We start from the raw sequence: 17,426 nt of genomic DNA, 5'->3' as shown, positions 1-17,426 counted from the left end.
GTGTCTGCCTTGCAAGCGCTAGCCAAGGAAGGACCGCGGTTCAATCTCCCGGTGTCCCGTATGGTCCCCCCAAGCCAGGGGCAATTTCTGAGCGCTTAGCCAGGAGTAACCCCTGAGTATCAAATGGGTATTGCCAAAACAAACAAACAAACAAACAAAAACAAAACAAAAAAAAAAAAAAAGAATAGGTACTGGAGAGAGTGTAAAGAGCTAAATACATACAATGTGGAAGGATCAAGTTCATTCCCCAGCACTGCACTGTCCCCTGGCCACTATGGGGAACAATCTCTAAACACTGTTGAGTGTGGTCTAAAATATAAAACAAATGGAAATAACATTGGTTGGACAAGTTTGATATTTGGGGATGCTCTACAGGATATGTGGCCCCTCTAGACCTGCAGGATAGTTGGGAGTCCAGGTGAAATTCATGTAAATGAAGGAGGGGAATGGTAAGAGATTGGAGGGCCCCAGGAAGGAAACAAGGTAACCTTGTCAGATAAGAGTTGAGAACACTACAACTAGGATTTTTATACAAATAAATCTTCACTTTGATATGCAGAGCTGCTATCCAGAGTGAAGTGAGGTCCTCTTTGCCTGGGAAGGATTATGGGAAAGATAATGTCATGTGCACTAAAAATTCTGATGTCTGAACTCTAAATGAAAAAAGATCCAGAATAAATTGTTTTTCTTTGTAGGGGAATTTTTAAATGTCCTTTGGTGCCAGGGAGATAGTTCCACAGACTGAAGAGCATGGTTTCCATGCAGGATACGTGGTTCGATCCTGGCTCTACAAACCTACTCCCCAGTAGAGCCAAGAGTAAGCCCCCAGCACTATACACTGTACAGTGTGATTCACAACTAATAAATAGTGTCTTGGGGGAGAGTAACAGACCACCAAATTCCTCATCAATTGCAACTTTTCATGTCTAACAGTATATACTGTTAGCTGACCTTTGTGGCCCCTCCCACCCCCCATTGAAGTGTCATGTCACAAACTGGTATCTGAATTACTCTTCAAGCATCCTTCCTCCTGTTGAAGAACAAAGTTTGCAAAGCAAATTCTGATGACTTCTTTTCTAAATACAGTATACTTTTCTGGCTTTTCTTTAATCCTTTTTAAAGAATATTACTTTCCTCAACAATTCATTATAGTTATTCAAATAGACAGTGCAAATCTAATTAATGATTGAGATGAGAGACATTTGTGATTCAAAATAGTGGGGGGATGTGTGTGTGTGTGTGTTTACAAGGGAGGACTAGTTTACGTGTAGAATTTCTTCGAATTCACTTGCTGATTCATGAACTTTGAACAGGTAATTCTGCTCATTCTAATTATTTAAAATTCTCCAACCTACAAACATTATGACTACAGAATGAATAAATATTTCTCAAAAGTCTGATCAACGGAGCTGAGCCCAAGAATCCCTTGAAGCATTTGTTAAGATGAAAATTATTGACCTGTATCCATATTCACTGAATATGTTTGTTAGAGAATTAGAAGTTAACATAAATTGCAAGTTCTCTCATGCATGTATTTTAGTTTGGGTGACTTGTTATTTTTGTTTCTTTACAGTGCCTTAGTTACTGTACTATCCAGCTCGTGCACTCATTTTTAGAATTCGAGGCTGCTGACTCATTTAGAAATTATTTAACAGGTGCTAGGGGACTCAACAGTGAACAAATCAAAAGTATCTTCAAGAAGTTTCCATTCTATCAAGATGAGACAAAGTCAATAGAACATTAAGTCAGAAGCCCAAGTTCACCTAGTGATAAGCATTTTATTTATTTATTTATTTTGGGGCCACACATGGTGACGCTCTAGAGTTACTCCTGGCTGTGCCCTCAGAAATCGCTCCTGGCAAGGGGACCATATGGATGCCGGGGATCAATCTGAGGTCCCTTCTGGATCAGCCCCGTGAAAGAAAAACGCCCTAATGCTGTGTTTTTGCTCTGGCCCCGTGATAAGCATTTTAACTGGAAGAGAAAACTGGGCTGAAGAAAGCAAATAGCGATTTTTTTTCTTTATTTTCTCTTTATTTATTAAGGAAGTTACAGAAGGCCCCTTTGAAGAAGGTTTCCATTAAGTGTGATCAGGAGATACTTGTGCAAATGTCGGGGAGAAGGGGGTCTGAAGGACTGAAAGAACAAGCACAAAGGCCTGATGGGAAAGAAATGCTTGGTGTAGTCAAGGAATAAAATGAAGAGGAAATGAGTGAAGATTTGATGGCCAGTGCACAATGTAGGAATTTACCACTTACTTACAGATGAGCTTGGGGGGAGACAAGGGATCAACAAATTTTAATTTTTTTTTTTTTTTTTTTGGTTTTTGGGCCACACCCGGCGGTGCTCAGGGGTTACTCCTGGCTGTCTGCTCAGAAATAGCTCCTGGCAGGCACGGGGGACCCTATGGGACACCGGGATTCGAACCAACCACCTTTGGTCCTGGATCGGCTGCTTACAAGGCAAACGCCGCTGTGCTATCTCTCCGGGCCCAACAAATTTTAATTTTACTTTAGTGCAAGAGGAGTGATTCAATCAGAAATCAGATACAGTCCCATTTAGGTAGTGAAGAGTTTGCCTTTGCTGCTTAAAGAGCCCTGCGTGTTGAAGCAAGGGTCATAATGGGGTCAACTATGGGGTAGGGGGTATAGTCAAACTAGTATGTCCATGTGAGCAAAAATGGAATTGGAACAACAAAGTGATGTGGGAAAGTGGCTGCAGTCAGGACTATTTTGGAGGTAGCCCTGATGTCTGACACAAGCGTTTATCTTCTGAGACTTAGTTAGAGGTGACTCCTTCCTATGTTTGGGTTCGGATCCCACCCACTCAGTATATGCCTTGTTACTCATAGGTTGGAAACATCTTTATATGTAGCACCTTGGATTGGTGTTTAGACCACCTAATCCCACTTCTGGGTGTGATCTGTTCCTTTCTAATAAATATTTGGATTTTCAGAAACATTTCCAGACTTCCCCCGGAGCTTGCTGCTTCTTAGAGGCTGGAGACTTATATGTTGGAATTGTTGAATCCGCATGTGTGTGTGTGTGTGTGTGTGTGTGTGTGTGAGTGTGTGTGTGTGTGTTATTTCCTAGATAGACTATGTGTATGTGTGTTATTTCTTAGATAGACTGCTTCCAGACCTGTGTATCTCCAGTATCCTGGTTTTAGAACATGAGGATTAATTTTATATGCCTATGGTGTTTCCTGAGCAACTGAGTGAATAATGGTGTTATCTATCAAGATGGGAACATGGTGAGAGGGACGGGTCAAGAGTTCTGTTTTGGGCCCGGAGAGATAGTACAGCGGTGTTTGCCTTGCAAGCAGCCGATCCAGGACCAAAGGTGGTTGGTTCCAATCCCGGTGTCCCATATGGTCCCCAGTGCCTGCCAGGAGTTATTTCTGAGCAGACAGCCAGGAGTAACCCATGAGCACTGCCGGGTGTGGCCCAAAAACCAAAAAAAAAAAAAGAGTTCTGTTTTGGGATGGTTTGAGATGCCTAATGGGTTGCATTTGTAGTCAGTTGGTCATAGGACTTAAGATCATGCGAGTGATCAGGACTGCAGAGATCAGGAAAGTTGAGGTTCAACTTCAAGAGCTGGTAATTAAGATGTAACTGCATGAGATTCCCTGAGGAGAGAGGAGGCCAAGGGCTCTGAGACAGGACCTGTAACCTTCCCACTCTTACGATCAGGGAGAAGAAGACAAGATACTGAATGGTTCTGGAGGTGATGACATGGAGGGCTGAGGTGCAAGGACATTGGATAATATAAGGCTTGAAGTGAAAATTTCTTTTTGAGACTGTGGGTGTGTGGTGGGTAGACACACCTGGTGGTCCTGAGGGCTATTCTAGACTCTGTACCCAGGTATCACTCCTGGCAGTGCTCAGGTGGACCATATCTGATGGCTGGATTGAGGGTCCATGAGGACTGATGATTGCATAAGGGTCAGCCACATGCAAAGCAGGTGTCTTGCCCACTGAATTATCCCTCCAGTCCCAGAAATTGAAATACCATTTATTTTCTTCTTCTATTTTTTTATTTTTTTATTTTTATTTATTTATTTATTTTGGTCACAACCAGCAGAGCTCAAGGGTTACTCCTGGCTCTACGCTCAGAAATCACTCCTGGCAGGCTCAGGGACCATATGGGATGCCGGGATTCAAACCACCGTCCCTCTTCATGAAAGGCAAATGCCTTATCTCCACGCTATCTCTCCAGCCCCGAAATACCTTTTCAATAAGGGAGTAGTGCAATGTGTTGAATACTTTGAGAAGGTCAAGTTGGATGAGGTCAAATAGGCAAATTGGTAGCTGCTGTGGCCTTGGTTCGGTTGGAGGGAAAGTGAATGTTGAAACCCCAAGGGAGGGGCTGGAGAGCTAGCATGGAGGTAAGGCGTTTGCCTTTCATGCAGGAGGTCATCGGTTCAAATCCCGGTGTCCCATATGGTCCCCCATGCCTGCAAGGAGCAATTTCTGAGCCTGAATCCAGGAATAACCCCTGAGCGCTGCCGGGTGTGACCCAAAAACCACACACAAAAAAACAAAAACAAAAAAAAAAAACACAACAAGGGAATAGATTAAATAGGCGAGGCGGAGACAAGTGTTTCAATAAGGGGAATTTTACTATGTAAAGTCCAAATTCTGGAGGTCATGGATCTTGATGACCGAAGACTATTTCTTAAATGCTTTTTACCCAAATATTTTAAAGTACACTAGAACAAACCTGAGATACACAGTAACACATGGAAGTGGGCCTTGATGGTGCCATTACCAGCAGCACCTGCCTGCAAGAACCTGCAAATTCACCACTTTTCATGGTAAAAGACTTCTTGGGTTTGATTATCGATTTGGAGATGGAGAGATTATCCTGGACCATTCATCTGCATCCATTATCACAAATTCCTTCTGAGAGAGTCAGAAAGAGCTGAGCCAATAGCAGATGAAGAAAGCAAGGAGGAGCCTAAGTAAGTTAGGACACTTGTATTGCAAGCTGCAGACCTAGGTTTGACCCCTAGGACCCCATATGGTGTCCCCTACTATATCCCTGAACCCACCAGAGGTGATCCCTGATTGCAGAGTCAGATGTAAGCCAGAAGTAATCACTGCCCTGTGTAGAAAAAAAAGAAAGTCAAAAAAGTCAAGACCAGAGTGATGGCCATAGGTAGGGCATTTGCCTTGCACGCAGCTGACCCAGGACAAATGGCGGTTCCATACCCCAGAATCTCATATGGTCCTCCAAGCCAGGAACAGTTTCTGAGTGCAGAGTCAGGAGTAACCCCTGAGCATCACCAGGTGTGCCCCCACCCCCAAAAAAAAGGCAAAAAAGCCAAAAGATGGTGATCGGGGAGCTAGTACAGTAGATAGGCACAAGGCCAACTGGGTTTGATCCTCAGCACCATATATGGTCCCCAGACCTTCCAGGAGTGAATCCAAGTGCAGATCCTGGAATAAACCCTAAACCTTTACCCCTGCAAGAAAATGGATTCTTCCACAACATGAAGCAGGAGGAAGTACACGAGGAGAAAGTGTGTGGTGTATTAAAAGAGTCAGCAAGTCACTTTCCCCCCCACTTGGAAGAACCTGAGATATTTGGTGTCTTGTATTTTCCTCTGGGTCACACCCAGTGGAGCTCAGGGACTTCCCCTCTGAGCTTGGAAGTTGCTCCAGGCTGATGTTTAAGTGACCACACAGTGCATAGAATTAAACCCAGGGACTCCTGCATGCAAAACTTGCACTCCAGCCCTTTGAAGGCTCCTGGGCGTGAGTCTAGTTTCTTGATATGTCTTACAGGGTTCAGCTTGCCAACCTTTTATTAAAAAAGACCAACCCAACTTTGATCCTTGGCACTCCATATAGTCCCCTTAGCGCTACAAAGAGCTCTGCCTGAGTGTAGATCTAGGAGTAAGCCCTGAGCACCACTGAGCATAGTCCAAAAACCCAAAAATCCAAAAAAAAGCTTTTTTTCTTCTGGTGTCTTCTAAGTAAACAAAAGTAATGGTCATATCCAAGTGACTAAGACATCTTAAACATAGACCTTTTTTTTTTTTGTTTCCAATCTTTCCATGCAAGATCTTTTTGCAACTGTGATAAGAGAATACGAAGGTGTAGCTCGGAATAGATTGTAAGAGAATATTCTAGCAACAGACAAGAAGAGTGTGGACAGTTAACATACATTCTTTACCATGTTTACTTTCTGCAATTGATTCTAAACCCAATTTAGTCATTTTTTAAAATTCCAGGTGTTGAGTTCAGACCATATTTGTTTTCTCGGGGCCGGCGAGGTGGCACTAGAGGTAAGGTGTCTGCCTTGCAAGCGCTAGCCAAGGAAAGACCGCAGTTCGATCCCCCTGCGTCCCATATGGTCCCCCCAAGCCAGGGGCAATTTCTGAGCATTTAGCCAGGAGTAACCCCTGAGCATCAAACTGGTGTGGCCCGAAAAACAAAAAACAAAAAACAAAAAAAAACCATATTTATTTTCTCTCCACTGGAGAAGAGAAATCACGTACTGGAATTTCTAGATAGGTGAAATTTCTAGCCAGGTGAAATCTTTCCTCGAACTCAGATGCTGAGTTAATGTTCATCAAAGGTTATCTCTGTTGCAGCAGAGATCACAGTAACCATGTCAAAATTGCACTCTGAGATGGTGGTGGGGAGCGTGGTGCTTCAAGCCTGTGGACACATGCAAGACAGGCGCTCTATTCCAGAGGCATGGCTCTCTGATTCTGATTCCACCTCTTCCTGTTACAGTCTGTCTTACTCTGAGTTTCTGTAATGAAACTTCTCTGTGTTCAGGCTTCAGTTTCTCACCGCCAACTTCTTCTTTTGACACTCAAATCTAAGTCTTTAAAGGTTCAGCTCTAGATTGAAGTCATAAACTTGGGCTTTTGTGCAGATTCTGTCACTTCCCAGAAAACTTCTTCCTCCTTCTGCACCTTGGTTTCCTCCTCCACAGTAGCAAATTGAATGAATAAAGAAGTGTTACCTTCTTATTATTACTTGTTGGTTTGGTTTGGTTTGAGGGCCAGACCTGGCTGTGCTCAGGCTCTCTGGTCACCCAAGAAAGTTCAGGGGACCATATGGATGTAAGCAAGTGACAAACTCATAATATTATCTCTTTGGCCCCCTCTTATTTATTTTAAGAAGTTTTTTCTTCTGGTGCCAAGTATTAAAACTAGGGCCTCCTATGGGCAGGTAGGTGTTTCTCCTCTGAACCGCATCCTCAGCTCTGAATTGTAGTGCTGTAGGAGTTGAACAGTATCATTTTTAATCACAAAATCAAACTCCTATGTTCTCTAATTTTCTTCTTTTGCTGGGGGTTTTGGGTCACAGCCGGCAGTGCTCAGGGGTTATCCTGACTTTGCCCTCAGAATTAGCTCCTGGCAGGTATGGGGGTCCACATGGAATGCTGGGAATCGAGCTGGGTTCCATCCAGATTTGGCTCTGTGCAAGGCAAATACTCTGCCCTATCGCTGAGCTATTACTCCGGCCTCTATGTTCTCTAATTTTCTGCAGAAGCCTTGAACATTGTCACTGCTCATTATACAGGCAGTGATGCTGAATAGAGCTCCACATACCTGGACCCCTGAGAGAACAGAGTTGGGTGTCTAGTCAATGAGCACCCACTTGATGTGAGTGTTTAAGGCATCAGACAGGTCGGTGGGTATGGGTTTTGTTTTTCTTGTTGTTATTGTGGTTCAGGGCCACATCTAGTAATATCTGAAAAGTTCATACTATATACTTACGTTCCGTACATTTGGAAGATCAAGCCTCAGCAGTTGGGAACCAGAGCTGAAACCCAGAACCCCATGGACTCCAGAACCCCTTGGGTATAGCCTTAGAGGCCACTGAACCCCACCAGGACTGCACCTCAGGGTCTGAGCAATGCCATGGCCTTGGGTCTAACTGGTAGAGGAAGTATCATGGACCTGAGTACTGCTTGGGGATCTCTCAAAAAACAGATCTGGACACTTGTAGGATATAAATTAGACTTCAACAGATTTGGTTTTGTTTTAGACACTGTGATTTACAATATTGATACTGGCAGGGTTTCATGCAAAAAAAAAAAAAACCCAACAACATTTCAATACCACACCCTCCACTAGATCGCCCCTCCACTGCACCCAGTAGTCCCCCACATCTCAACCCTATCCTCTAACAGTGATGTACTTCCTAATAAAGACCAGCTCTCGATTCTGTTGCCTTTAAGTAATTATTGTCTCTATGTACAACTTAGGAGAGGAATCATTCTGTGTCTGTCCCTTTCCTCTGACTATCTTCAGCATGATATGCTCCAAATCCACCTATGTAGCTGCATCTTGCATGATTTATTACTCAGCTATTAGAATAATATTTTGGGAGGCCAGAGCAATAGCACAGCGAATAGCACATTTGCCTTGCATATGGCCGACCCGAGTTTGATCACCGGCATCCCACATGGTCCCCCGAGCCTGACAGGAGTGATTTCTGAGCACCGAGCCAGGAGTAACCCCTGAGCGTCACTGGGTGTGGCCCCGAAAGAAAAAAAAAAAGAAGAATATTTTTGGTTTGTTTTGAAGCCATACCTGATGTTCAAAGTTTACTCTTGGATCTGTGCTTTTGAGTCACTCCTGGCAGGGCTTGGACCATATGTGGTGCTGGGATCAAACTAGGTCAGCTGAATACAAGCTAAGTGCCCTAGCCACTGGACTATCACTTTGTCCCAAAAACATATATAATATACTATATATTATGTTACATATAATTAAAATTATATATTATTATAACATATTGTATATCTATATAATTATATGTATGATGTTTTGGGTCACAGTCTGTATTATATAATAATATATATCAACCTAATGAAACTACTCAGAGAAATTGTCTTGAACTGGCATGGCTGGGCTCTCTCTGAATCCCAGCAGAATGCTCCCCATAAAGCAGGTCCCGTAATCAAACTCTGGGTGCTGAGCTCAAAATTCTCAGATATGACAATGAATTTGAGCATGAGAGGAGAGTTTCAAGCAAGCTGTGAAGCAGAAGGTTAGGTCAGATTTTTAGTCCAGATCTTGAGGCAAAGCCAGTGACACTTAAAATTCCATTGTTCTATCCTGTGTGTTTGCACAGCAAAGAACTGTTGTTCTTCAAATCCTGAACCTGAGCCAGAGCAGGGGACCTGGGAGGTGGCAAAGATGGATGCTGGGTGCCCTGGGAGACGAGGAGTGTGGGGTGGCTGGGAGGCACTTCACACCACAGAACCAGGATTCAGACATGTGGCTGCCACAGGTCCCTCTGCCAGACCAGGGTCCCTGCCTGGCAATGGTCGGCCTGAACTCGGTGCCCGAGGGAGACTTTAGGGCCAGTGTGGGGCTAGCTCCGCTCTGAGCACTGAGCACAGGAGCAGCCTTCCCAGGAGGGTGTTCAGGCTGGCCAGCGAGAACAGCCGGAGTTCCAGGGGCATTGGAAGAGAAGAGATGAGAGGGCTGAGGGATGTTGAAGGATCTGGAGAGGATTTAGGGAGACCCATGAGGAGCTCAAAGCCTGGGAGGGAAGGAGACAGGTGAGAAACACTGAGGTGGGTTGATATTGGGGGACACTGCTGAGCTTCACCCTAAGGGTCTTGGGGCCTAGTGTGGACTGTCCTGACCCTCTTACGGAGCTATCTGCACTAGCTGTGTACTGGGACTGCACTTGCTGATGTAAACCAAGACAGGGGACAAACTGCACCCCAACCCAAAACAAAGGCATTCCCCCATTTTCTTCTTTCCTTTAAGCCTATCCTCTTTGGGAGGCCACATCCAGTGGCACACAGGGGTTACTCCTGACTCTGCTCTCAGATATCGCTCCTGGCTTGGGGGACCATATGGGATGGCAAGGATCGAATTCACATCCATCCTAGGTCAGCTGCATGCAAGGCAAATGCCCTACCATTGTGCTACTACTCTGACCCTAAACCTATTCCTTTGATACGTAAAAGACATTGGATCACATTCCCCTCTTCCCAACCTGGTTGAATTTGTACTGGAAAATAAAGAAAAGTCAGTTTGGGTTGGTGCAGAGAGAGACCATGAGGGAGAAGCCACTGACTTCATGACTTTCTCCTTACTGGCTTGGTTTATTAATCCTTTGCATCTACCTGCATCAAACCATCCTCCCGGGGGTGGAAATACACGTGTGGGGTGCTTTCACAATGTGGGAATTTATATTTACAACTGGGGGTGTTTTGCAGTTCCACCCACAGGCCCAGCATCACAGAAATATTCTCTTCCTTGTGGTTGGGAATGAGCTGCCTGTCCCTTGAAGCATTCAAGCAGAGGCTGAATAACTTGAAAGGACAGACAGTTCTCATTCATCTGCCATGGCATGTTGTTTCCTTTAGAATGTGCATCGGATGCTCAGGATTCCGCCCCCCCTCCCCATGGGGTCTTGGGGCTGAGCTCAGGGCCGGAGACAGGAGTTCTCATCGGACCAGTCTGTACAGTGCTGCCTGCCGTCCCTGCAGAGGCTCCTCGGAATGCAGTCACAGTATTTGTAGAAGGTGGGTGGGCAGGGCCACCACCCAGGGCCACAAGGCAAGCACTCTGTCACTGGGGGTGGGAGGAACAGCATAAGTGATGTGTGTAGCAATAGCCCTCAGTGCCAGGCCATGCTCAGGGCTGCCCCATCCCCCCATTAGTTTCCTATGGGGAAGAAACTCTGCACCCCACTTCAGAGACTGGGGAGCTCTCTAACTAGCCTCCCTACCACATGATCCTCAATTTTTTCCTCTGCTCTGTGGAGAATAAAGGCAGTCAAGGATGGGGGTCAGGACTCCAATATTAAGGAATGATCCCTACCCTCCCTTCCTCACCTGGACTCATCAATGAGCCTATTGGGGCTCCTTATGATGTGACCCTGAACTCCCCCTTCTTCCTGCAGAGGCTCAGTCCTTGATTGCCTCCTGTGACAGGGGACTCACCACCACACCAACCTCGGAAAGGGGATTCACCACCACACCAACTTCTGAGATGGGGAGGAAACTTACCCTCAAGGGCATAGAAGCGGAACTCTCCCTGCAGAGGCCTCCGAAACCTCCCTTGCACACCATCCCCAGCCCGTCAGTTCTCTCGCTAGAAGATTCTTTCTGACACTTCCTACCCACTTGTCAAAAATCAACCACTCCCCCATCCCAGCACTTCCTCTGGGCCTGTGTATCTGGGCATCCTGTGAAGGACACACCAGATTCCTGGCAGCCTCCAGCCCTCAGCGGCACTCACAGATTGTTTGTTGATTGAACCCTGGAAAGGGAAATTAGGGTGATGAGGAATCCACATGTGGAATTGGGGAATCAGGATTCACTTGCACGATCCCTTCCTAGATCACCTTTCTCAAGTCCTTTTTCCTCTCGAATCTCAATGTACCCATCTGTATACTGGATATGGATATTCCTTCCCTGATTTCCTCTAGGGTGGCTGTGAGGCACAGAGGAGCTAAGGGAAGACCAAGCTGCATCCCAGCTGGGCCATGGACCTTCTGTACCCTACTAGGTAAATTTCCTCCCCATTCCAGAAGAATAACCATCCTGAGGTTGGCGTGCTGGTGAGTCTCCTGTCAGAGGAGGCAATCAAGCAGGGGCTGACTCGTTTCTATTATCTGACTTTTTTTCTTCTCTTTTGGGTCTGGGTTGGAACCTGGGGCCTTAAACATGCCTGGAGTCACATCCCAGCCTGCTCTCTACCATCTGGCATCGGCATGAGTTGGTGGCACAGATGAGGAATCTGAAGTCTCACTGGAGGCTGCCATCAAAGCAGAATTCCTTTTGTCTGTGTAGAGGGAAGCTCCCTGAATCCTCAGAGCACATCAGGAGGGGGTGTGGGAGGAACCTGGAGGTGCCTGTTTCTGTGTGACCCTAGCCCTTTTCCCAGTGCGCAGCCCCACCTGGGCTCTGTTCATCGGAGCAATCCCCACAGTTGTTGATCCCATCACAGCGCTGGTCTGTGTAGATCCAGGAGGTCGGGTCTCCACATGGGGCCACCAGGAAGTTGGGGAGGCTGTGGGGCACATTTCCTGTGGAGGGATATGGGAGGCCACAGCTGTTCACAGTTCTCCTAACCAGGACTGGCCTGGCCCCCTCCTGGGCCAAACTCATGCCCAGAAAGAGCCCAGGGAGGCTTCTTGGGGAGTAGATGGGGAGAAGGGTTCTTTACTATGTACCCCACAAGATGCCCCTGCAAGTTCCACTGCTGTCCCTGGTTCATTCCCTGGGCTGCATTTGTGCATCCACATCTGCCTGCACCATTGATTCCTGCAGCAAGGCCTCTTCCCTCTCACCCAGACCTCCTGCCTTGAGTCTCCCGTCACCTTAGCAAGGCCCTCCAGCTAGGCCAGGGCAATGTGAGGCCACTTGGGTGAAGCTTCTCAAAGCTTGTAAGAGGAGTGAGGTCCTCTTTTATGGTTTTGTTTGGGGCCACCCCCAGTGGTGCTCAGGGCTTACTCCTCACTCTGCACTCAGGGATTACTCCTGGCAGGCTTGGGCACCATAAGGGATGCTGGGGATCAAACCTGAGTTGGACACATGTAAGGCAATTGTCCTACCCGCTGTGCTATATCGTTCAAGTCTGGTCAGTGTCTTTCTTGCAAAGGGATATCTGCTGTAGGCAGCAATCAAAAATTCATCAAATCAATGCAATACTATGAAGATTGTTGGGAAAATAAAATAATAAAATTTCCTTCCGTCTGGATGGATATGGAGAGTATTATGCTGAGTAATATGAGTCAGAGGGAGAGCTATAGACGATAGTGTGACAGTAATACCCAAAGACAATAGAGATGAGGGTCAGGAGGACTAGTCCACAGTAGGAAACTTGCCACAAAGAACGGGAGAGTGCAGTTAGGAGGGGTAAGGGCCACTGTGATAATGGTGGTTGGAAATAATCACCCTGGACAAGAACTGGATGCTGAAAGGAGATAAAGTGATAGGCATGATACCCCTGCAGTAACAATATTGCAACTCTGAGTCTAAAAGGAAGAAAAAGGAAGACAGAAGAAAAATGTCTGCCATAGAGGCTTTCAGTGGGGAGGGCATGAGGGAAACGGGACATTGGTAGTGGGAAATGTGCACTGGTGAAGGGATGGGTGTTGGACATTGTAGGACTAAAAATCATGAACAATTTTGTAACTGTGTATCTCACAGTAGCTCAATTAAAAATGTATTTTTAATAAAGGTGCACCAAGAAATTGTTGACAGGACAATCATAAAGCATTAACACAAAACCAGGACATATGGTTAGAGGTGAAACATCCAGACCTCCGAACCAGTCTTTGTTCCTTGGATTGGCCTGAACAGCCCTAACAACATGGTGCTTCTGAGCACTGGGTCTGTGTTTAGGGGAACATGGAAAGCTGATCATACTAGGGATGGCTATGGGGTGAAGGGTGGTCGGGAAGTGAGAAAGTCATCTCTAAACCATGCAGCTGTATTGTCATTGGACACAGATCAAAACAGCATCTCTGAGGCCGGAGAGATAGCATGGAGGTAAGGCGTTTGCCTTACATGCAGAAGGTCGGTGGTTTGAATCTCGGCACCCCATATGGTCCCCAGGAGCGATTTCTGAGTGTAGAGCCAAAAGTAACCCCTGAGTGCTGCTGGTTATAACACTAAAACCAAAAATCAACAACAAAACAAAACAAAACAAAACAAAAAAACAGGGCCGGAGAGGTAGCATGGAGGTAAGGTGTTTATCTTGCATACAAAAGGTTGGTGGTTCAAATCCCAGCATCCCATACGGTCCCCCGAGCCTGCCAGGAGTGATTTCTGAGTGTAGAGCCAGGAGTGACCCCTGAGCACTGCCAGGTGTGACCCAAAAACCAAAAACCAACCAAACAAACAAAAAACACAGCATCTCTGGAGCCAGAGAGAGCTGAGAGCATTTCACCTAGCACCTTCATATGTAGCTCCTAGAGCCTCTAGACAAAAACCAAACATAGAAGCAGGATCCTGGGTAAGGGCTACCAAGAGAGACCAGGTCAGTGATGCTAATGGGAAGCAGCTGGGGACGTGGGACAGGGAGGCCGGCTACGGGGATCATCCAGAGACAGTTTGGAGCGCTCTGGAGCTGTACAGGAGCATTTGGGAGCAGACTGGAGATTATGGGACTATCCAGGAGATTATGGGGGCACATAGGAGATTATTAGGGACATAGAAGATTATGAAAGCACAAAGAGATGACAAGGGCACATAGGAAATTATAGTGAGTGATACACAAGAAATTGTGGGAGCATGTAGGAGATTATTGGAAAACACCAAAGATAAAACCACAAACCCCCAGCTAAGGTCTTTGTATCAGCAGCCAAGGAAGCATCGATCTGTGGGATATCAAGGCAGGACCATAGTCTACTGTGAGCATCAGGGAGGGCTGATGGCATCTCTGATGGCAGAGATGATGGGAGCTCTGCCATTCAATGAACTGACAAAAGAGCACATATGCCTCAGTGTGGGCACAGCAGTGCCTGCGGCAGACTGGGCAGGTGTTTCCAAAGTGGGGGTCCAAGGCACAGAGGCACCTGCTATGCAGGGACAGTTAAGCTCTCAGGCTGGCCAGGGTAGAGCCATACTCACCGCATAGAGCTTCATCCTCATCCTCACCATGGCTGCAGGTCTGGACGCCGTCACAGACGCTGCTGGCCGGGATGCAGCGGCTCCGATCGTGGCACAGAAAACCCGTCCTATTGGTCAGTGTCACACAGGCTTGGGCTGCTGTGGGGTGGGTGGGGGGTCCTAGGGTCATGGGGTGCTCATAAACTGGGAGCCCCAAAAGTGAGCTCTGGTAGGCAGGGTATTCCAGTACCCCAGTACTGTTGAATCAATCCCCCAAAACAAAAAAAGTGAAGGGGAAAAATCTCCACTAAAATGAGAGGCTCTGGATGGTATAGGTGTGGGCACGAGATGGGGAAGAGACTGGGTCAGTCCCGACTCTGCCTGGCTAGTGTGGGAGACTCCAGAGCTCAGACATAGTCACCCCCCTATAGCTGGAATGCACATGCCCCGACTGAACACACATGTGCAGAAGCATGGACAGCACACACAAGCAGAATATGAACATTCATGAGCACACACCTGTTCTCACAGGGGACCACAGACACACACAGCACATGTACAAACTGGTCCCTGCAAACAGACACACTTAAACACACACATATATACACATGGGTCCCTGCACACACACACACACATTCCTGCACACAGTCCAACTCAAACACACACACTGTCCTTGCACACAGACATGACCATAGACACACATTTACATGGATCCCTGCACTAACATGCACATATGGATTCCTGCACACTGACATTCAGGACTCCTGGGTTCACCTCTCTACCCAGACATGGTTCCACTCTGGGTGCACTTCCACCTTGTCTGTGATGCCCACACTCACCAGATTGAGCTCCCAAAGGAAAATATCTGATGACCCTGCTGCCGTCAGGGCCTCAGGGGTGACCTCTTCTCTGCCCCATACTGGTGAAGCCCTGGTGCCCAGTGTCCATCCTTCTGCTTCAGGGTCACTGGTATCGCTGTGCCCCTGTGCTTCCTCACCCCCCTCCCACTGCCCTATTGCTCTCCCACTCCACTCTGCCCCTGCCAACCACCAGTCAGGCCCTCTTTGCCTTCCTGCCTCTCCCCTTTCACTGTCAGGGCACCTCCCTGACTCCTCACTGGGTTAGAACCACTAGCCTCTCAGAGCCCCACAACAGCACCTGCTCTATGGCTGACCTGTCGCTCTCAGCTCCATGAGGAGGAGCACTGGGCAGGTGACTTGGCATGTACCAACATGCCCCATTGTCCAGGGAGAGGGATAGACACCTTCCCACTCTCAGGGACAACAAGACTACAGGAGGAAGTGTAGGAGCCATACATAGAAACTATGATGAGGCTTCTCACCGAGCCAGAGGTCAAGGAAGGCTTCTTGGAGGAAGTGACCTCAGATCTGGAACCTCTGAGTAGTTCATTTACAGACATGCCTACCTCATGCCTTACCTAGGACTCCCAGCCCTTTCTAATCTGTGCTCAAATATGTGCATCTCCCTAAGGGCTGGTCCTGAATCCTGAAGAATGCAGGCACCTCCTGTCACCGCATTTCTTCTGTGCCTGCTCTCTCTCCCTCCCTCCCAGCAAATCCACACTGACCTGGAGTGCGTGGAGGGAGTCCCAAGATGGCCACCAGGGCGAGCAGAGCCCCAACAGTAGCCAGCAGAAGTAGCAGAGAGGCTGTGAGGAAGGCCCCAGCACGAGAACAACAGAGGTGTCTGGAGGCAGCTGTTCAGGGCAGACAGCCAGTGTTAATGGCAGTGCGTGCAGGTGGTCAGGCTCCCGGAGGAGGCTCCTAAGCCCTTTCTGATCTGGCCTCTTCTGGCCTGTGTGTGCTCCTGCCAACCACCCACTGTGGCCCAGGAGCTGGTGAGTGGCGGACAGATGCTTGCAGTCTTCTTGCCCAGTGCCTTCAGCCTCCCGTCCTTCCACCCAGCAGCACCCTCCAAGGTCCCTTATGTCATGGAGAGGAGACTTAGAGAAGAAAAGGTCTAGGCAACCATATTGGACCAGGCATGTCACTCCCAACCCATGCCCCTTTGAGGGATCAGTGGCTGTCCTTGTCCTTAGCTGGGCCATCTGAAAAATCCCTTCTTTGGTTCTTCTTCCAGTGGAAGTGGAGGCATGACTCCCAAGCACTCGTCTAGAGAGTTCCCTTAGACCAGTCTTGACACAGGCCAGGCCTGCTGGAGGTGAGGAGAAGGGAAAGTCCCTGAGACAGGGGGCTTTGTGGGGCTTTCTTTATCTTTAAGCAGAGGTCCATACCATGGTGTCCCCACTGGAAAGGGCTCGTCCTTACCTGCTCCTTTGGACACTGCAGTCGCACTGCCATTGGGCTGGCCCTGCCCAGGAGAGCAGAAAGAGCAGAGCCAGATAGGGGAGTCTCCCAGGGCACAGAGAACCTGAGGTTTATGCCAGTGCTCCCCACTTCCAAACCTTTGTCTCGTGCCCTCAGCCATGTCCCCATGTCCTGCACATGCTCCCCTACCTGCTGGCCTGGGCCATGCCAACCCACTCTGGGCCCCTCCCAGTGCTTACCCCACCTTCCTTCCTGGACTCTCTGATGAGCCCCTTTGAGCTGCCCTCCCCTTCTAGGCAGCCCCGGAAGAACCAAGGATTCTCACCTGGGGAAAGACCTTGTTCATGTCTCAGAACTGGCTCTAGCCTCTGGCACAAGAGACACAGTTTGGGCCCAACTGAGCTGGTCACCAGGGCAGTCTGGGCAGCTTTGCCAGGGCCACACCCTCCCCAAGTGTCCCCTCCCAGGCTGCCTCCCAGGCAGCAATGACACTCTTGGGTTCTTGGTGCAGAGACTGAGGACAGATGACAAACAGGAGTAGGCCCTGTTGGGGGTGGGAGGTAGGAAGGTGGGCTATCTATCTATC

The 17,426-nt window shown here is 47.8% G+C and overlaps 1 protein-coding gene across 1 annotated transcript; it reads right to left on the bottom strand.

Annotated features, from left to right (window-relative positions):
• Window positions 1-10,347: 10,347 nt before the first annotated feature.
• Window positions 10,348-17,186, bottom strand: LDLRAD1 (low density lipoprotein receptor class A domain containing 1). The gene is made up of 7 exons (XM_049775473.1): window positions 17,166-17,186; window positions 16,841-16,883; window positions 16,395-16,727; window positions 16,141-16,269; window positions 14,574-14,711; window positions 11,894-12,022; window positions 10,348-10,563 (listed from the first exon to the last, which is right to left on the bottom strand). Exons 1-7 carry the CDS (start codon window positions 17,184-17,186, stop codon window positions 10,415-10,417), a joined length of 942 nt encoding a protein of 313 aa, XP_049631430.1. The 3' UTR covers window positions 10,348-10,414.
• Window positions 17,187-17,426: the final 240 nt, after the last annotated feature.

Source organism: Suncus etruscus, chromosome 6 (assembly GCF_024139225.1).
Source record: "Suncus etruscus isolate mSunEtr1 chromosome 6, mSunEtr1.pri.cur, whole genome shotgun sequence".
Classification (NCBI taxonomy): domain Eukaryota; kingdom Metazoa; phylum Chordata; class Mammalia; order Eulipotyphla; family Soricidae; genus Suncus; species Suncus etruscus.
Note: the sequence above shows the minus strand (reverse complement) of the source record. Positions and strands in the feature narration are given on the sequence as shown.